General features: G+C 40.4%; 1 protein-coding gene across 1 annotated transcript in view; it reads right to left on the reverse strand.

Annotated features, from left to right (window-relative positions):
• Nucleotides 1-1,428: 1,428 nt before the first annotated feature.
• The window catches only part of sspo (SCO-spondin), a 71,358-nt gene continuing 52,160 nt past the window's right edge, over nt 1,429-20,626 (reverse strand). The window contains 9 exon segments of the mRNA XM_056363746.1: nt 1,429-1,943; nt 4,754-4,904; nt 7,225-7,349; nt 8,151-8,211; nt 12,406-12,501; nt 13,587-13,798; nt 17,346-17,392; nt 19,936-20,090; nt 20,190-20,317. Coding sequence (XP_056219721.1) covers nt 1,921-1,943; nt 4,754-4,904; nt 7,225-7,349; nt 8,151-8,211; nt 12,406-12,501; nt 13,587-13,798; nt 17,346-17,392; nt 19,936-20,090; nt 20,190-20,317 — 998 coding nt within the window. The 3' untranslated portion in view covers nt 1,429-1,920.

Genomic DNA, 20,626 nt, shown 5'->3' on the forward strand with positions numbered 1-20,626 from the left:
AAGAGGCCTGAGGAACTATCCATCAAAAATGTGACATTTTGGTATGAATTAAAAATGCATCAGCTCCTGCTCTTATTACATTCAGCAGTATTTACTACAGCAGCTGAAAGCCAGGAGAGGCGTGCTGGTCAGCCTTCCCCTCTCAACTCCCTTATTTAGTCTGGAAAAGAGAGAGGGAGGAGGAGAGGAAGGAGGAGATGAGAAGGGGAAGAGGAAGGAGGACTCTTTATTGTCACAGATGAAACAGATCCAGCCTGTCTCACTCTTTTTGTGTTCACAAGTACAAATACACACAAAGAGAGAGATGGAAAGTTGACTATAGTTGCTAAAGGAGTTCTTAATGCACTTTACCTTGTGCAGTAATGAATAAATGTCTGAATGAAGGAAGTGAAAAAGCTCTGGGCGTCACTTTGACACATCCATTAAAAGCTACATCTTCTTATAATGAAGAAACATTTCAGCCGTAAATGAAACCCAGAATCATCACTCACCTGACAAATACTGAGTTTTCAATTTCAACACTTTTACTGAGCGAGCAGCAGGTTGTTGTGAGCTTCAGTGTGTGCACTGAAAAAGATTGAGGAAAGAAGAAGGCAGATAGACCAGCAGACTTTTTTCAATGCTGACATTTTCTTTGGAAAATATCACTAAACATTGAACCGAACCATTTAATTTATAACTTAAATCTGGATCCACTGAAACCTCTGAGCCTTAAATTTGTAAAATGGGTCCAAAGGAAAAGAAGCTTGTTTTAAGGCCGAAAGACAAAAACAAGTAAGACTTAGCTGTGGATGCCTCTGTACATGGATGATGCAAACTTATGTAACTCCTGTAAAATGAAACCAACACAGTGATTATACTCCTAATATTTATCTTGCATGTTAAAATAAAGGTGTTTTGGAAAGGGGGTTATTATGTGATGTGTGTATTATCTTTGAATTTTTGATTATAAATATTTCACCAGGTGTTCCAGCTCTTAATTCGAAAGCTAAAGTGTAGTAGTTTACAGATGTGTACATTACATGTGAAGCTTATTGCATGACAAACACAGCTGGTGCACTGTATGGGAAAAATAACAGTTTGAGAGCATTTATGAATAAATCTGGAGCCAGTTAATATTTTTTTAGGCTACAGCGGTGTTGGTGGTCTGATGAAAGACATGCACTGTAACAATAAACCTTACAAGAGTTAAAGGGGTTGTTCTAATCTGTACAAGTCGTGTTGATTACCTTGTTTTTTATATTTTAAATAAAGTTATTTTAACGGGAAAAAATCGCAAAGAAATTAGGAAATTAGGAAATTTGGAAGGGAAGATTTGCTGTTGACTTTTCAAAATTATTCAAAGATATAAAATGGAAAAAGGCATTGATATTTTTTGGGGGAAAAATTGTAAAAAAGGATTCTTAAAAAGGAGCCAAGATATTCTCCATGTGAAGAAAATGTTTATTGACCAGTCCACTGGAAATGCACCGTAAACATCTAACCAGTTATTGTAAAATCCAATATAATTAAAGGAGAAATCTGGTACATATACATTTTCTTTAAACGTACAAAAGAAACATATATATAAATGTATAATAGGTCTTACTCAGATCGTATCATAGGTCTTTTAATCTATAAATATACAGTAGAAAAAGGCTGTACAGGCTGAAGAATAAACAAAGAGAGGAACTCTAAGATCAGCAGTCATATGATGACTAAGGACTACAGAACAATGTGTGCATCAACAGGGACTTCTTCAGCACTAGTCCACTCTTTCATCCATCTATCCATCCTGAATCCTCCATGTATCACCCTTCCTATTTTTCAGTGTGGTGCTCTCACTTGGGATGGAGTTCATACTGCTCTCATTCTGTAGTGCATACACACATTCACACAAATACACACACACACACACACACGCACACACAGCATACTCCCTCAGCGTCTGGACAGGTCACCTCCTGTGAAGAAGAGATACAGTAAGACTGATGGTGTCATAACTGATGCTGTTGTTTTCTGTCATAACTTAACACAGACGCCAAACAGAAAACTGCCTCCACTGCAGGAAGAAAGACAGAGATCGAGTGTCGCTGAAGCTTTTCATCTGTCTGAACAGTATGACGAGATGTAAGTGGGAATATCTGAGTTTCTATGTTTGAAGTGTATAAAAAAAAAAAAAAATCAATTAATCTACAGCAAATGATTTGAAATGCATTTCATTTATCACATGAAATGCATTCATCGAAAGTATATAATAAAATCTGCAGTCTTGTGTGTGTAATGTGTGTGTGAGGCAGGAGAAGGAGTGTCAGATGAGAGACGAGAAAACTTGTAATGGCAGTTAATACGTGTAAGTGTGTGTGAGAGCACGGCCACATGCTATTCAAGATTGATTGCTGTAACAACCAAATCCGTCAGACGAGATGTCCGTGGGAGTGTAGCACTGGGAGGGGAATATGAGCTGGGGGGGGATGTTCTGTGTCATATGTGGCTACATCCAATTAACTAACGCAATCAGGCACGTTGATGAATGGATTAGCACATAATTGCTTCAGAGGTGGGATCCTCAATTGAATTATTCATGCTGGGCAAAGGCAAACGTATGTTTGGCTGAGATTAGAGTGTATATGCGTATGTGTGTGTATGTGTCAGCGAACGACTACGTGTGGCACTGATGGAAAGGGACTGAAAAATTGTAGTAGGACAGGAAGAGACAGACACCTGAACACCACCTGCTGCAGTTGAAGGTATGTCAAGGCAAGTTAGCAAATAGCTACAGGTTGCAGATTAATGGTTGAAACATCAAAGACAAACAGTGACTGAATCTAAATACAAACACAATTTCAGGATCACTGTCTCCTGTGTGAAAACTAGAACCACCTCCTCATGGTTGTATCCCTCCCCCACTCAGACTACTTCCAGGTTACATCCCCGTTTATCCAGAGTCATTAAAATATTAACCATTTGTGTGAAATTTTGTCATAATTGTTGTGTGAAATCTTGAGTCATGGCTTAAGTATTTTCTAAGGTCACCATGACCTTTGACCTTTAGCCACCAAAATCTAATCATTTCATTCCTGAGTCCAAGTGAACATTTGTGCAAAATTGTGGTGATATCCGCTTTTTTAGAATTAGAAGTGTTATATAACACCACATTTAAAAAGAAACACACCTGGAACATGACAGGTGGAGCTGATCTACATCGTACAGGTCTATGGAGGATATGGAGGACCTACTGCCTCATGTGGAAGCTGCGGTCTCCACACCAGTGACTACATAACAACTGACTCACTGCCCCTTCGAACACCTGCTGCTACAACACTGATTGAGGTGGGGGCCCCGACGTTCAAAAAGTGTTGCAACTAAAGAAAGAGCTGGGTCCTGTTCTTCAAGAGGGGATAATTTAACTTGATTTCATGGTTGATTTGACATGGGGTCATTTTTAGTTCTTTAAAGCTTCATCAGGAGCTGCTCTAAGAGCAAACATCTCTCAAGCTAAAACTTATTAACTCCATATTGTACAGCAGGGGTCTCCAATCTTTTTTACTCTGAGAGATACTTTGACAAAATAAAAGGGGCTGAGAGCTCCTCATGTCTTACATTACTGGTTATATTCATTTATGTATCTTATCAAAACATACATCCGCAACAAGAGGATGAATAAGACCATTTCACAAGTCGTCAAATATCAACATCCAAAACTCACATCCAAAAACATCTGAAACTGTCATCAGACAAAAATCTGAGTCATGATTCAGTCAGACCTGAACACACAGACATGAAACACCACTGCTAATACACCTCCATAAATCTGCTTAGAAACCAGAGAAAGAAGAAGCTCCTCAGTCAGTGGTCAGTGATAGTCAGTCAGTACATCCAATGGTACATAAGAAATTTAAAATAGCTAATTCGATACACTTCATTTTCCAAAATGTAAACAAACATGGCCTAAAAAAAAACCAGGGTTCATGTTGAAGTTCACAGCTTAACTCACTGTATCCATAGCAACATATTTCCAGTTTCTTGGAAAAGTTTAGTTTATATCTGTTCTGTTATCAGAAGAGTTGCTATCACTGCACGTCGCCTACAGCTGACCTGATGTAAACAAACTAGACATTAACTCATTGGACTGACAACTGACAGATAATGATCTGGTGTATTTGATTTAGTTGCATTAGGAGCAGGTTTACTGAGTGAAGTAAGTGTTGCTTGAAATTGCTTAAAGTTTGAACGTTGCATCTGTAGTTTGTACAGACTATATTCTATGAACCTTTGGGTGAGCTACTGGTAGCCTGCGAGCCACGTGTTGGACACCCCTGCTGTACATGGATTTACTCTCGGTGAAGAATGACTCTTTTTCTATTGATACCTCTGAAAAACAACACTGAGGTTTCATAGTATAGAACATGTTTAATCTAAATTAGCCAGTGTCACACCAGCCGACAATGAGCTCAGTTGAGCACACGGTCATGTGAGCGCTGATCACGGTTTAACTGTTGAACCATGTTAGATATTTCAAAGTAAAAGCACCTTGTAAAAGCTTTGTCTTATATTTTAGTGAAATGCAATGACAATGTTACTGTATTTTTTAAATCATATTCCCCGATTTTCCCTGTTTGGATTTTACATATGGGATTCCCCTGCTGTTCCTCTATGTTTGCTGGGAGCCTGCATGTAAACATATGTCATGTGCAGATATTTTTCCATATATTTAAATGCTCAGCTCTCACACTGACATGATATATGTACATGCTCATTCATTAGTCCCCACCTTGGCAACTGGTGCACTCGCAGCTGTGTATGACGGGGAGGACGACCGGCTCGCTCTCGCCGTTCTCACATTGCAGGCTGAGGAAACGCACCGGGTTGTCAGGATCCAAACGGTAACTACAGCACTCGCAAACTGACTGGAGGTATGGCTCCTGTGTGGAGAGAGGAGGAGAGAGGATGAAATTACTAGAGAGGACGAGAGACGCAAAAAAAGGAGAGGAGGTGAAAAGAGAACCAGAGGAAACCAGAGAGGAATCCAATTAGGAGATTGGAACATGATAAGAAGGTGAAATTAGAGGAGGAGGAGGAGGAGGTTATGAGACAATTTCAGAAGATGAGAGAAAAGAGTTGAGAAGAGAGAGATGATTGGGTGAAAGAGGAGAAGATGAGCTAATTCCAGATAAGTTTTAAGGAGGTGAAAGGTTATTGGCAGGAGGAGCAAGGAGACAAAATGATACAGCATTAACTAGACTGAGGACAATAAGAAGCTCAAAACAAGGGAGGGGGCATATCTACAGTCACATCAGTCGATTATAAACTATACACATTTGCTGTGGTGCATCTGAAAATATGAAATGGAGTAACTCAAAAGATTAAACCTTCCAACAGAAATGACTCCATGTAAGAGGCTGCTCGTGAAGCTATACTTTGCTTTTTAGCCTCTTTCAGCTCATTGTTTTGGTGACAAGTGAACTCTTCTAAACCTACTGCGCACAACCAGAAACAAGCTGTAAACACCAAAGTGACATATCATCACCTTGTGAATAAGTGGACACAAATGTTTGCTTGTTTACACATTCAGCAAACACAGAGCAACACTGGATATGATTTTTATTCATCTGATGAATCCAAGTCCAATATTCTCTCTCTTTTAGCTCTGATTTGTTCTCCACCAACTCCTGAGGGAAATATGTGAAAACAGCTGTCTTCTGCAGCTGGAAACAACGCTGCAGAGAACAACGGGACTGAACCAAAAGCAGGTGCAGGTCGTGAAACCAAAACAGTGAGCAAGATGTACAAAGAATCTATAAACGCTAAAACATAATACAAACACAAAATTGGGTATTAGGAAATAATTTTGCATTTTTTGTTGGGATAGAAAACCCAGCCTTGGTGCTTTGCATGACAGAAGCTAGAGGCTGTGGCTGTGCTCATGTGTTCAATTAGTCCAGGCGAAGACTCAAGGAGGAGAGAGACTCTCTGCAGCCTCTCCTCCTAGATAACAGGAGGAGAAGGAAGTGAGACCGAGGGAGAGAGTCCAATATCAAAAACTCAAAAACACCTTCAACTTCTCAGAAAAATTGCAGCTATTAGTGCTTCACACACTTTGAAAAGTCCACAGTGTGTGTGTGTCTTGGACTACTTAAGCTGGTGAAAGGAGCATGAGTATTTTCCTGCCTCTTCCGGTCCTGCTGATCAATCAAAAGGGAACTTCTCTGCGCTGCCTAGTCACTAGTTACCATCCTCTGGTTGCCACAGTAACAGGAGGTAATGACACATTTGGCCGAGCTGATGTTTATTTTTACTAATCTCCCAGCATGACTGACTCTATTTTTACAATGTGAGATGTATGGATGCCAAAGAAGAACAAAGTCACCATGGTGATGAGGTGATGAGCTCGCTGTCTTACTAGGATGAAAAAGACAACAAATGAAGGCAGGAAGAAAAAAAAAGAAAGAGATTCACTAATAGGCTTCACACGTGAGCCCTTCGCAGGACTCCCATCCAAAACATCTATATTTAGATTACTGGTGACTCAACTGCTGAATAATGTACCGTTGTTCACCTGTCTTCATGCCATGTGAACACAGGAGGCAGGTCACGTTCTGTCAGCTGTGATTACAGCTGTTAACAGAAGGTAAAACTATCAAATAATCACGTCGCCTTGTTCAAAGACTGTTGCCTGTTCCCTGTTTATGGAAGACGTGAGATTACAGCACATGCCGGTAGCTGCGTGGGGCCAACTGTTTGACTTGATTTTGTTATGCAAAAACAGAGTTAACACCCTGGTGTCAGGTCACGCTTCAGGAGGAAGACAGATGGGAAATTTGGCTGCACAGTGACAGCTAAAGCAATAATCCTGATTGTTTTCTTGCACATTGTGAACACTGTTATTAATGGTGGTTGGTAGCTTTGTGAGGATTTAAAAGGGAACAAATTTGTTCTGCTATTTTTTGGCACTTTGTATCTACATGTTGGTGATTTAGGCCTGACGGACATTTGTAATTAAATGAATATTACAGAAATTCCTAACTGCAGGGGCTGAGCTTGCTCTATATGATTAAGCAGTCAGCCCTGATGAGCAGTTTGCAAACAATTACAACCAACAGATTTTTTTTTTCTAACCAGTTCCTTTCAGTCCATTTTGCTCCCTGTATTGATCGTCACTGTGCTACCAGTTGTCACTCATGTTGAAGTCAATACTTGTCAGTGTTGCCAGAAGATGTTCGAAGCGTTATATCTTCTCCGTACCTCCAGGATGACATCGGTCCTGGACAGACAGCGTCCCCTGCAGAAGCTGACCTCCACGTTGTCAAGCCGACAGTCTCCCTTGGTGATGTTCCTGACTTGCATGTAGCGACGACACTCTGGCTCGCCTGAAGGAAGCACAGAGAGGAGGAAGGGGGGTGGGTGGGGTGGGGGCAATAATATAGAAGGACAAAGTGAAGGGAGAATACAGAGGGCAAGGAAAAGGTGAATATGAAAAAAAAGAGGTGTTTTTTTTCTTCTTCTTTTTGTATTTGCATGAAAACGAAGGAAGAAAAGACAAAGGAAGAGACAGCCAGTTCCTTCCTGAGAGCACAGTGACATTGCCATGCCTCCTTGCAGCATGTGACATTTCCTCCACTGGGAGAGAGATTAAAGCCCCAACGTAGGCTAAGTAATGTAATCTCTCACTAATTGAGCACCGCAGCACTTGGTTTTTAGCCTCCTATAAAATCAACTATAGAACATTCAAATCCACTGAAATGGTTTCCAAGCCATGACATGAAATAAAGGGAACCTCAGTGATTTTTGTATGTTTGAACAACAAGCGGTATTTAAACAACCACAGATGACGAATCAGTACTCTCCACTGACGTTAGAGAGGACAGGAAATAGTCCTGAGGCTGGATTTAAGATGACAACTGAAACTACAGCCACAGAATGAAAGTGTAGCTTTTGTTTTTTAATCTTATACTTGTGTTTAAAAGTCATTTATTTTTTTGATACAAAAGTTGGTTATAAGAATGCTCTCAGGTGATTTATTCAGGGAATTGAATGCAAATTGTTTCATTTAGCACTTTCTATAAATGTCTTCTTGTTATACAATAAATATACATTTCATTTCTGGATACTTTTCTTGGTGCATTTGGTTTTTGTGATGTGTTTTTTTACATTCTGTGTGTTGTACCAACCTGGAAACTGCTTCCTACAGACTGGACAGCAGCTGCCTGGTTCCTCCACCTTGACCTCCCCCTGACAGAAAGAGAGAGACAACATGTCTTTATAATATTCTTTCAATCAATCTGAATGAACAGACAGGTGCGTAACACAACAAGCGATGAACAATAAAAATTAAAAAAAATCAAATAATAATAATAAAAAAAAAGAAATCAAAAGGAAGTCGACACTGTGTGAGTTTAACAGGGAGGTAACAGCTATGTTTTGATAGCAGCTTTGATTGGGCATTTCATTATATACATTGGATGGGGGAAGAAAACAAATGATGGCCCATCTGGGTGAGCCAGAGCCACGATAACAAACCTAATGCAAATATAAAATCTATTAAAGTATTAAATGTGATCATTAATAACATCAATAATTATCTAAAAAATAATTAAAAAGCACTACATACCGAAGAAAGGGGAATTACTTTAAACTAGAAAATATAAAATAGGTGAAAAACAGTATAATCTGAAATGCAACACAGTGAGAATCAGTAAAGCCAATAGAAAAAAAGACCAGACCATCCCAGAACAGCTCCACCCTATATACAAACACCTGACATAATACATAATACGCTTATGTCTAATGATGTGATTGAAAGTTCCTGAAAGTTAGAAATTGGTGCTGGAGTTCAGATTTTCTTTTTAGGTCAAACAATTATAGAATCAGATGAAAACATGGAACATATGTTATAAACTTTCTTTTCATCAGATTATTCCAGTCCTCATCACTGAGAGTCCTGCTGGTTTCCTCTCTAGGCAGTTCAAAACTCATTTCGACATGGGGCACCGCGGATCAGGAGGACCAGGGTTGGGATCCAGAATAGAGGAGTGAAGTATAAATAAGGTATAAATACATATATCCTGATGATACAAGTGACAGTGTGAACAGATGATGAGAGGATGGAGGGAGAGTGACTGAGTATCAGACAGGCAGGCTGCAACAGACAGACCAACCAAACTGATGGGAAAAGCGACAGAAATAAGAAGCAAAAAGTGACACAGAGACCAAAAATAGAGAGAGAGAGAGAGAGAGAGAGAGAGAGAGAGAGAGCGAGAGACAGTGACATAGAGACACACAGGACAAACACAGAAGGAGTGAAACCGCTGTGGAAGAGAGATCCAGAACAGTCCTGAGAGAAGCAGGGTGTCCAGTACAGCTGCTGAGAATAGCTGCTGTTGCAGAGTCTCACACACACACACACACACAGTCTGACAGCAGGCGTCACAGCACCCTCAGCAACACCAGCCTCAGCTCACCCCTGAAACTTCCCACAACTCCATTATGTCCACACACACACACACACACACACACACACACACACACACACACACACACACACACACACACACACACACACACACACACACACACACACACACACACACACACACACACACTGTTCACCCCGAGGACTTCTCCTCCCACTCTACACTGCCGCCAGCCTTCCTTCAGGGATGGAGGAGCCCACTCACTTAAAGGGTGGGAGGTCACAAAGAGGACCATTTCAAGATGTATGTGTGTATGTGGATGTGTCTTATGTGGCAGGAGGGGGAAAGAAATGGCGTGAAATGTGTATTCTGGTTATTTCAAAGAAAAGGGCACTTGGCATTTTAAGCAAAGGGTAGTCACATTTGTGTCATCTACAGGCTGTGACATGGAAATTGGAGCTGTGGTAATGTGTCTGCCACAGAAAAAAAGAGGTGTTCAGTGTTTGAGAGGAAAACATCCTGATAGCTTTTATCACCAGATATAACAACAGAAGCTTCAATACATTACCTTGAAAAGTGGCTCTCAGAGCAGTGGAGGCATGTTGGTAGATTTCAGTTTTAAACAAGCAGCGCCATTAACTGTAAGCTGAGTCATGAATAACAGACTGCACTGACAGTAACCAATTCTCAGCCTGTCAGCAGAGGGAACACAGTGCATTAAATGACCTTTTCATATTGGCTGGGATAAGGAGAGCTTTCACTGAGGCATAACTTAGTGCAGCTGGGGATGTGAGGGATTTGAGAATGCAAGCACTAATAGTTATGGAGGTTTGAGCCCCTCCAGAGACGCACTGCAACGGCACAAAGACCTGTATACACCACAGGTGGAACACTTGGTAGACTGTCTGCTTTGCGGAGCTCAGTGTGCATTCACCCTCTCCTAAAAGTACTGGATGTAAGCAGATTTTATTTTTACCCTGGCCTTTATTCAGCGCTGGTGTGCTAAAGATATAAATTCAGCTTTCTGTGTCAAGGATGAGACAGTCGACTTTTCTACTGTGACTTTCTTCACTTCACCACCATGGAGAGAAGATTGTTTTTCATCAATAAGGTCTGCTGGTTACTTAATCGTTCTTTATGTAAGTTCCATTCACCCGAAATGCACAAAACACATTTTCTCACTTAACTTTTTGAATCTAGAGATTTAGATAGTTTTGCATTCATTTTTAACAAGGTTTCTTTGAGATAAGAGAATGAAAGAAGAAAATAATCCATATAAAGTATGAATTAATTCGTGCTGTCCTCGAGAGAGGTAGAAATGAATCAAATAGATTTTGATTCAGTTTTGAGTGAAATATTTCAACAGCTACTAAGTGGAGCACAATGGCATTTGTATAAACATTCATGTCTCTCATTAGAATGAATTGTAGTAACTTTGGCCATCCCCACCTTTCCTCTAGAGCCATTATTTAGATCAAACTTTTTATTTGTCCAATACTTTTGTTTATTACCAAACGACTGCAAAACTAATGACCAGAGTCTCAGGGTTAGGGTTTGGCATTTCATTCGTGGTCTACAAACCACATTGTTAATTGCTTTCATTACTATAGAAACAACATCTTGACAGTGTGTTCTTTGGATTATACAGAGAAACAGGGACACTGTTTCCAGAAGGACTTGTTGCTGTTGACTTTTTGAGATGTGAGTTTTCTGTGCTGTGACCTTGATTGTTTTAGGACGGTGACATAAGTCTTGGAGATGGATACATCAAAACTATCTGCTTGGCTAGATCCTCTAGATAGCGAGTGGTTTTATATATAAAGTATAGACTAGTTTCAATTCCTTTTTAAAATCAACACGCCTCAGTGGGACATCACAAACTGTTTATTTTCACATTGTCCTCCTCTGCTTCTGCAGGACTGGATAGAATCTGTATTTATCCAAGACCACACGCTCCACCTGTGTGACGGACTACAAAAACTGATACATATTTTATGGAGATTTTATTTTTTTCCTCCTCTGCCTCCAGTAGTACAGAATGCATACATAATTGACTGCTGCAAGCCGTTTACCACCCATGTGTATGAGCATTGTCTGTGTGATAAAGGTAAAGTCAGTTTTCCTCTTTCAGGGGGCCGTGACCAGCAACGGCAAGCACGCACTGGTACCCGTAATCTTCCATGCCTGACAATACAATTACACAAACCATATGCAAAATGTGCCTTACAATACACACTGTGTGCGGTGCCATTCATTTTGCAGAACAGGTCTCAGCTTCGTCAACAAAAAGTGGATATGTTGCACTGGAACGAAACTCAGTAAAGCTCAGTAAACGATTAAACCGGGAGTCGGTGTTTCGCGGGAGGTAAAAGGGCACTGTAAAGGAAAAAGTGCAGGCTTGTGGGAGGATCGGACAGTCAGGTATTGATCTGCTTCAGCCAGAGACTTGCAGAGAACATCCCACACATTCTTGAGGGAGCAGAGCATTTTCTCCCTCGCGCAGAGTAATTGAGATGTTTGTGACCACCAGAGTCTCTGTGAACTGTACCACCCCGGGGGTAACAGCGGCAGCTGAACGGACTGATGTGCTCGCCTGGGAGACTGATCGTGCCTCTATATGAGAATCTCTATGTCTGTTTGGCTGCGAGAACAATCTAATTTGCAAAGACAGACACCACAGAGAGAGTTATTATGGTTCATATTATCCTCCTCTAGTGACTGGAACCAGTAGAGTACCCTGATTTTTCAGGTATTTAGGATTAGCTACAAACATTCCTGTTTAGTAAAGCAATCTAAAAACAGTTTCTCAAGTGACTTTCTAGAAAAATTTCCACATCAAAATCTATCCATATGTTATGGATTTTATTCATACCACTCACCCCTAGTGCCTTTGATTATAGGATACTGGGAAAAAATAAATATCACATTCTGGAGAAAACATACAGAACATACAATCAGACAAATGTTGGTTTAGTGTGAGTCTGGAGTGTCAGTATGTGTTTGTGTGTCTCACCTCATCACAGTGGAGTGGAGGACACCTCAACTGGCACAGTTTTTTGCCGTTGACACAGCGGCAAGACGTGCAGCCCTCCTCCCACTCTGATCCTGCCTGGCTCACACACACACACACACACACACACACACAATATTTATATTCACTTCCAGGTACTGTGATCATGCCTCAGCAGCATTACTGTCTCTGTCAGAGCAGGTTTTAATAAAGTAAAACTGGTCATAGTTCAGGATCTATTTCCTCAGTGAATCCTCGAAAGCTCGGGCTGTTACAATGCAACTAGAATACACACTACATTATATATTTGTGTGTGTGTGTGTGTGTGTGTGTGTGTTAGCTATGGGAATCATTAACAGTGCTTTTACCCGTACAAAATCACCCACTTGGGATTGCCTTTGTTGCTCACATTGAACCATTTGGCATAATAATCATGAGGCGGTTGATTAGAAAATCATAGAGGGCCTTTATATGGACATTAGTCATCTCCAGCCGACAGAGAGAGAGAGAGAGAGAAAGAGAGAGAGAGAAACAGAGAAGATGGGCAGACAGAATGACTGAGAGACAGGGGGAAAAGAAAGCGAGAGAGGAGGATTGAGGGAGAATCGGGATAAAGAGAAAAGTGATGGAGAGACTTAAAAATCTTGTAAAGAAAGCAGAAGAGACACTGTGACCGATAGAGCAGAGGGATGAGAGGAGAAAGAAAGAAACTAGGAGAAAATGATATGAGTAAGAGACAGGTCCGACGAAGGAAGATCAAAAGGGGTGGGAGGGTATGACCTCTTGTCAGTGTATGATTAATTTTTATAATCCTATAATATCCCCTCCTTCATAAATAATTCCTGGCAGGCTTGCCCAGTTGCGGTCTGAGTGCTGGCTTTCTACGGCGCTTTCTACATAATTGATGAGGCTGAGGCCTGGAGAGGCATTGTGGTGTAATGTGGCCCGCGGGGCATGTCACTCATCTTCTAATAGGCCATTCTTTATGAGTAAATAACACAATGGGAGTGAATGGGAGGGAACGTAAACACCACGCTCATGGTAAGGTTCAGACACAAGCCACAATGAGGCAGCCACAGCGGGTACAAGCTGCCAAGTGAGCTGGGCAGCAGATGTCTGTTTACTTGGGTGTAAGCCGGCGTGTGTGTGTGTGTGTGTGTGTGTGTGTGTGTGTGTGCATATACCTCTCGTAGGATGCCCTGGTCATGGCAGGGGCAGAGGGCGGGGATGACACACACGCCCTCCGTGTTTCGATAAAGCCCCTCCTGACACACGCAGCCCTCCACAGAGTGACTGCAGTTGACAGGAGAGGAGGAGTAAATGTCCTGGCAGCTCCTCTCACACAACAAGATCTCCCCCGACACACTCCTCCTCCACTGCTCCCCGTCAGGACAGGCTGCAGAGGAGGAGGTGAGGGACAGGTATGAGATGAGTGAAAAAAAAAAAGGTGGGAAGAGAGAAAAAAAAAAAAAAGAGAGATAAAATAGGAAGAGGAAGAAAGATGAGACAAGATGGTGGGATAAAGGGGAAATTGAAAAAATAAGATAATGTAATGATGAATTGTTGGAGGCAAGGGAGTGGGGGGAATCAAAAGGTGCATTAGAAGGTTTAGTATTAATCATGATGACACTATTTGTTTTCTCTTGCTGTGATATACATATTATATTTAAAATTTAAAAAGGCTTTTATAGCCATAGTAATAACAGATGGCCTGTCACGCTTTGGATTTCTCTGAACTTCCAGGAGCTGTGGTAAGACTGTACAGAGTAACTACACCCAATCTAATAATGTCACTTTCACTGACAACTAGTGCTGGTGGCAAAAGGCTTTTTCCAATCCTGTAATGTAAGCTGTAAGCATTAGCATGCCTTGTTTAGTAGCTAATATTTTAGTAACTGAGTTTTTCATCCAAGGCAATTCAGCAAATCATTAGCAAATTATATTATTAGCAGGTTATAGGTTATGTTTAAAAAGCCCCATTCACAACTAGCATGTCTACTGTGTAGTATTTCCCTATTGACTCCAGGATGATAGCGTGTAGGCTAATGTGAGTGGCTCTGTCCTGCTCTGTATTGGTCCTATGACTTCACTATGACTAACAAGCTCCAAACTGCAATACAAGAACAATAATGTCTCTTTTTTCCATGTCTCCTACATGCATCATGTGGTGACGATGTTGACGTCTTGCCTTAGCTTGAGCCTTGGTCTTTTAGCATTATACCATGTATATAACCATGAAGTGCATGTTTACGAGCATTTTATAGCTTTTTCATTTCAAAATGAGTCAGCTGCAAACATTAATATATAAAATTGAGTAAAGACAGTGTGTTCTCAACCAACTAAATAAGTTAACACTGGCCTATAGCTAATACTAAATCTAATCTAAAATCTACCAGATAGACAAGAAAATCCTGCTTTTGCCAACCCCCTTCTGAAATGAAGACCCCATTTTGTTTTGAATTGTGAAGAAATATTCGTTGTAAACCTGCTACTGTGAACTGCATGTTTCGTGTGAAAATGGAAAACTTTTGGAAATCATTTTGTTTTTTCTTCTCTTCTTTCCCATTAATCGTCTCACAACCCGACCTTTAGGTTGGGAACCACTGGACTTAACTAACTGGATGTAGCTTAGTTAACACTAGCTCCACCTCGAGCAGCTACAACATTAAAGTGTAAATGTAAAAATGCATTAGTCAAGTGGCGAACGAGTACTTTTAAACTTTGCATTTAGCTGATGGGACGTTTTTACTTTTATTCAAATAGAATTTAAATAAATGACTTTTACTTAGGTAAAAGATCTGAATACTTTTTCCAACTTTTTGTTGCTTGTGATGATGAATAAAAGAGGCCCCATCTCCTTTCTTCTCACTCACCACAGTCAGGGGCCATGCAGGTTGTGGTGCGGTGGTCGGGGCCATCACATGGGGCCCCTCCATACTTGCTGGGCTGCAGGACAGTTCTGGTGGAGCGCTGTTGCCCCGTACCACAGCTGGCTGAGCAGGGACTCCACTGGGACCAGCTGGACCACATACAGTCCACTGCAGGAGGAGAGTGAGGATGGTAAAAGAATATAAAGAAACACTTTCATCCAACTGTTACTTCTATTTTCAATTACCTGCTGATGTTAAGCAGCATATGGAAAAAAAATGTGATCTGAAAACTTTTGCTCTGCTCCCCCAGGAAAACAAAATTACAATCACACCAATAATAAATCAGTTTATATTAAAGCCATTCTTTAAGTGCAACATCCTCTGGGAGTTATCCTGAAACAGGCACTGCAGCAAATCCCCCAAAATCTACAAAGATAACACTAAACTAGAGACAATATTGTAATTTTTCTTTTCTAAAAAGATGATAATCAGACTTAGATTTGGTTTCAGAGAAAGTTAGTAATGTAAAAAGAGTAAAGGGAAAGAAAAAGGCCACAGATAAACAAAATACTTCCTTCTCTTTGAAAGTGGCAGGGTATGTCAGGGGGTCAAAGCTAAATTTCTGTATTCTGTCAACCAGGTTCATAGTGTCATATTTTTATTCAGTATGACTATTGATCATGACAACATTTCAGTCACCAACTCCATTGTAGAAATTTGGGAAATGCAGCCTCTGGTAAGAACGGTGTGGACTGAGGGAAAGAGTATGAGCCACCTACAGCGTCCCAAAACAGAACTAACTTCTTGATCAACTTTCAGGCTGACTCCCTCATTGAATCCAATGATGCATGGTCATTTCCACTATGCTAGTGGGAGAAGGGGGCTCGTTTTTAATTTTGCTCTTGTGCATGCTGAGATGTGAGAAGATGGTTCTTGTCTCCAACAGCAAAATAAAGGACATGGTGTGTTTTTAATGATAAAAGGGAGACTAATTGCTCCACAGCTGCTCCACTGTTCAACCACAAAGATTGACAGTGAGCTACTTCCTGTGTTCACTTTCAGTTTACTCAGATGTGTTTGAGGTGATTTTTGATAAGAGAATTTTGGTTTAATTGAATTGATTTTTATTATTTCATTACTTATCCACAATTAATTATTTCTAGTGTCTTTTACTGTTTTTTCTTTTTTTTTTAAAGTTAGTTACAAGGCAAGACATGTTTACACACCTTTGTGCAATCACCATTTAGCAGATGAGCTGTTGTCACATAGTTAAACCTTTGGCCTATTGCGCCTTCGAAACCTGATGAAGCAATGAGTAAAACACATTGCTCTAATCAGTGTGAATAAAAGGTTCTTCATCATATTTATTGTCACTACCACAAACGCCTAATGTTGATTTTTTTCTGACAATGTGATTCTGTTAAATTTAAATCCTACAGAAAGCTGTAGGAGGCATAAACCCAAAATAACTCCATTCTACATTGTTCTTCACAGAGTTTGTGTCCCATAATATCCACCATGAAGGTTTTGATTAACATGCTAACATGACCAGTAGTTATAGTGGACAAAAAAAAAATAACACCCAGGTTGACAGATACTGAATTTCCCATCGAACTATATTTAAACTGCTCTCTGGCATTTTCAAATCCAGACAAGAGAGGAGGCAGGACAAGGATAAAAGGCACTGCTGATCAAATGATGACAGATAAAACACCCAGGTCAAATCACAGAGCTCTTTAGGTCTCTTGAGAGGATGTGAGTGGTTGCACTTTGTGACACTCTTTCTCCCCGCTATCATTCAGCTCTTTCTCCCCCCCTGCTAGTTTAAGATGTTACCGCATGTTTACCAAACAAAAACCCAGTAATAGCTTTCGCAAGCTGTGATCAATGTGACTGTCACTCAGTTATTTGAGCCAACTGCTGTCGCAGCTGTTACTAACTACAGATAGGTTGATATATCTATCATAGTCCTGACAGTTCAACCAAAGATTATTGTTGCTGGCACTTCCATCGCTAAAAGAGAGAGGCCTCTATAAAGTGAAAGAAATGCAGCTGTGACGGAGCATCACTCACCATCACATAGCTCTGAGGTGCAGTTGAACGCTCCACCTTGGCAAACACTGGATAAAATCAGAAAAAGTCAAGAGACTGAAGTAGGATGATAGTAAAATAGTTGACTTATTATCTTACTGAACAATGAGACAGCAAACTAATCATCATGTCACACAACCGAGCCTATCAGACTATATTAAATGAGTATGAAACCACTGAGGAAGATAAAATGACTTACGGCATGTCTGCTGCAGGCCAGACTATCTATTACAGCAGATATCATGGTACCAAACTGGTTTGTTGTTGAGTGCATAGTTTGACTGAGACAATGAAATTCAACTCTGATGGTGTTTCACAACATGTTCAAAAATTAACTCAAAAGGTGATTTGAGTAGCTTTTTTAATTTCAAAATATCAGTGTCACATTAATTTGTGATATCTTTCATCATAAATAAATCAGTCCAGGATAAACCTGAGTGTCACTGCTTGTCGTCGTTAAAACCACAGTTGTGCATATTCTCTCAGGGATAGTTTATTAATTCTATATTTTGCTTGAAGGTTTTCGAAAGAATGGTTTTTAGAATGGACTTTAATTTGTTCTACCGTCTCTTGAGCGACATGCTGTTAAACTCCTTTTGTGCAATAAAGTAAAAAGGCTTCTTTCAAAATCCATTCTCTCCAAGTAGAAAAGCTGAGAATAATGTGGCATTGTTATAGTAGAGAAAAACATTTTAGAGAGGAACATTTTAGAGAGGAGGAAGGGGTAGATGTGTGCACAAAGTGTCTGACTTAAAGGTTGCAGTTTGATTCCCATCTACTGACAAGCAATGTTGACTTTTCTGAAGCAGGACCACGATCGACCCCTAAACTTAACCAAGCAGTTTTATTTGCCTAAACTTAAATAAACTTGAACCACCATGGTAGAAGACCAGAGTGGTAATGCTAATATAGGCTGTTTTGGAAGCTGACTCATGTCTTGACAATGATGATTATGATAATATAGTTTTTTTTACTACTGAGATTAAAATGTTGCATGTGGGACTTTAAATGTTTTTCACAGACTGAGCATATTTGAAGTATTTCAGTAACATGTCATAGTAAAGTCATCTGTGTGTATTATGAGTGGTGCATGTTGTATCTTTCATTCAGAAAATTAAACTAAAAGAGATTAATAATTGTACAGTACAAAAGCTAGACAGATATGGGACATAAAAAAATAACAGTCACATACTGTACTAAAATGATATAAATAAAAGACCCGATGAAGAATTGACTCAAATAAAGAAACAAACAGGTTGTATTACTCAGAAATGATTTCATTAAAAACATATCGAATGCTATTTTTTTTTTTTTAGATATTGCCTGAGGAACACATGATGCTGCATGTACCGTGTGAACTGATGACAATCTAAATGAATCAGTTCAGGAGGGAATGCTCTCACTGAACGGCAGACTATGCATTACAACACACACCTACAGCAATTAATCACAAGGTAAATTATTGTCTGTTTCATGTGGACATTTAATCTGCTTTCAATAATAGAATCGGGCGCCTGGGAGGACAGTTAGATTGATGAAGAAGCACAGCCACTGTTCAAATGTGCCACGATGTTCTTTACAAGGGATGAATGAATACACACATTAATATGCAGGGAAAGACAAGCGTCTGAGGAAATAAAAAACTGAGGCACTGGTGAGGAAAAAATAAACAAAAAACTTTGAACCACCTCACTGTAAATGTTTCAATAAAAGAAATTTAAATTAGTGCAGTGGTCCCTCAGTGAAAGTCAGGTTCAAGTTCACTGACCACACTCAGCCATACCTCCCTATCCACCCCGTTTATTAAGAAAATGCACTTTATATTTTTATGAAGTAGAGTTTCATTTCAGTTTCTCTTCCCCACTGCAGCTTTCCTTTCTATACGCCCTTTCAATACTATTTGCACATTCTCTTTAGAGGCAAATCTTTTTTCTGACAAAACCCACATGCTCACGAACTGCATGAACTTTAGTAAATCCAGTAGAACGCATGGTCAACCATGCTTATCATATCTGCTCCTGTTCTTTGAGCTCCCCACTCCTAAATGTATGAAGGATTAGAGGCATTCTGAGAGTCAGTTACTGTGCTTCAGTTCAGAGGACGTATTTTCTGAAGTCTGCATAAAGCATTTCCTCATACAACAGGCAGCCGTCTGAAACCTGAATCTGGACAGTATGCTACAGTCCACTGTGTGGAGGTCAGTTGTTTATTGTTTCCTCATTAAGTGGAAAAACCATGTGGCTGTGACATATTTACCGACGATTTGCACTCAGGTGATCAGCTCCCATTGAAAGAGAACATGGTCACAGACCTTACATGTTGATGAGGGCCACCATAATGCTATGTATTATAGGTCTGTGTGATGCTAGATTCTCATTCTGGGAGGAGGCACAGGTTCAGCCTGTCCCCTAATGACCCTCCTTCATGGACCAAATCCACGATCCAGCCTCTGACAGTCAAAGCTACCTCAGCAGGCCAGGTCCAGGCCAGGTGAAGGGCAGTGTGGCTGCTCACAACATGACTATGGTAGTTAAATCAGTGAATGAATAAATGAAAGTGTGTAGTGTATTACCATGTATTGCAGAGGTGCTGAATGGCTGTTCCAGGTGGCAGCAAAGCTTCTGTGATCCCCATGGTGCTAATATTCAAGCTTTGGTAACCAGTCGGCAGGGAGAGCGCTGAACAGGGACAGTTAGCATGGGACACACACAAGCCTCCGTACAACACCTATGAGGAACACAGTGAAACTGTTAAGAATGAGTCCTGCTATCCAACCACACACAGATACACACATACTCACACACAAACAAAAAGGGATGTACAGACTTGTCCAGAGGGGCAGTTGCACCCAGGGGTGCAGGGTCCAAGTAAACACTGAGTGTGTGGCCACAGATCCTCGCAGGTATATGGGCAGGAACCAGAACAGTCACTGAACACCTGCCCGCTGGGACACTCTGCAACACACATACACAAATAAACATCCAATGAATTGCATCATGTCTCATATAAAGTTCAGTACACAGACAAGTGTATGTTTTTTTTTCTCTGTGCATATTTTGCAGTCTGTGTCTGCAGAACAGATTAGCTCAGATACATCTGAGGTCACACCTTTGACTGCAAATCACTATAAATACACTCAATGAAAATACCACTTATGAGTTGCTTGGTAACCACTATTTAACTATAATTCAAGAATTATATTGCTCTGCGGATAGATAATATGGAAATGTGCTATATTTACTATATTTACACATTCAATATGG

This window comes from Seriola aureovittata, chromosome 20 (genome assembly GCF_021018895.1).
Source record: "Seriola aureovittata isolate HTS-2021-v1 ecotype China chromosome 20, ASM2101889v1, whole genome shotgun sequence".
Taxonomy (NCBI): Eukaryota; Metazoa; Chordata; class Actinopteri; order Carangiformes; family Carangidae; genus Seriola; species Seriola aureovittata.